Source organism: Cariama cristata, unplaced genomic scaffold (assembly GCF_000690535.1).
Source record: "Cariama cristata isolate BGI_N322 unplaced genomic scaffold, ASM69053v1 scaffold24723, whole genome shotgun sequence".
Taxonomy (NCBI): Eukaryota; Metazoa; Chordata; class Aves; order Cariamiformes; family Cariamidae; genus Cariama; species Cariama cristata.
This window is the reverse complement of record NW_009608146.1, coordinates 4,137-4,384: the sequence shown is the minus strand read 5'-3', so window position 1 is coordinate 4,384 and position 248 is coordinate 4,137. Positions and strand designations below refer to the sequence as shown.

Genomic DNA, 248 nt, shown 5'->3' with positions numbered 1-248 from the left:
AGCGTGGCGGCAGCGAGTGGCTGACGGCAGAGAAGCCCAGCAGCGAGGACTGCACGGGGTTGTGCACCGCGGCGCCGAGCTGCGGGAAAGACGGGGTTACGGGGGGGCCGTAACACCCCCAAATTACCCCAACACACGCAGGGTACGGGTGCACACCCCAAAACTGGGATCCAGCCAAAGCCCAGCTCGCATTTTCGGTTTCCCAGGAGGGATCGCATCAATTCCTGCCTTTGCAACCAGCCTGGCCA

The 248-nt window shown here is 63.7% G+C and overlaps 1 protein-coding gene across 1 annotated transcript in view; it reads right to left on the bottom strand.

Moving 5' to 3' along the window:
* ARHGEF10L (Rho guanine nucleotide exchange factor (GEF) 10-like) overlaps positions 1 to 248 on the bottom strand; it is a gene marked incomplete at both ends in the record, with an annotated part of 4,971 nt that overhangs the window by 590 nt on the left and 4,133 nt on the right. The window contains one exon of the mRNA XM_009697024.1: positions 4 to 79. Within this exon, the coding sequence (XP_009695326.1) occupies positions 4 to 79 (76 nt within the window). The remainder of the gene's footprint in view (positions 1 to 3; positions 80 to 248) is intronic.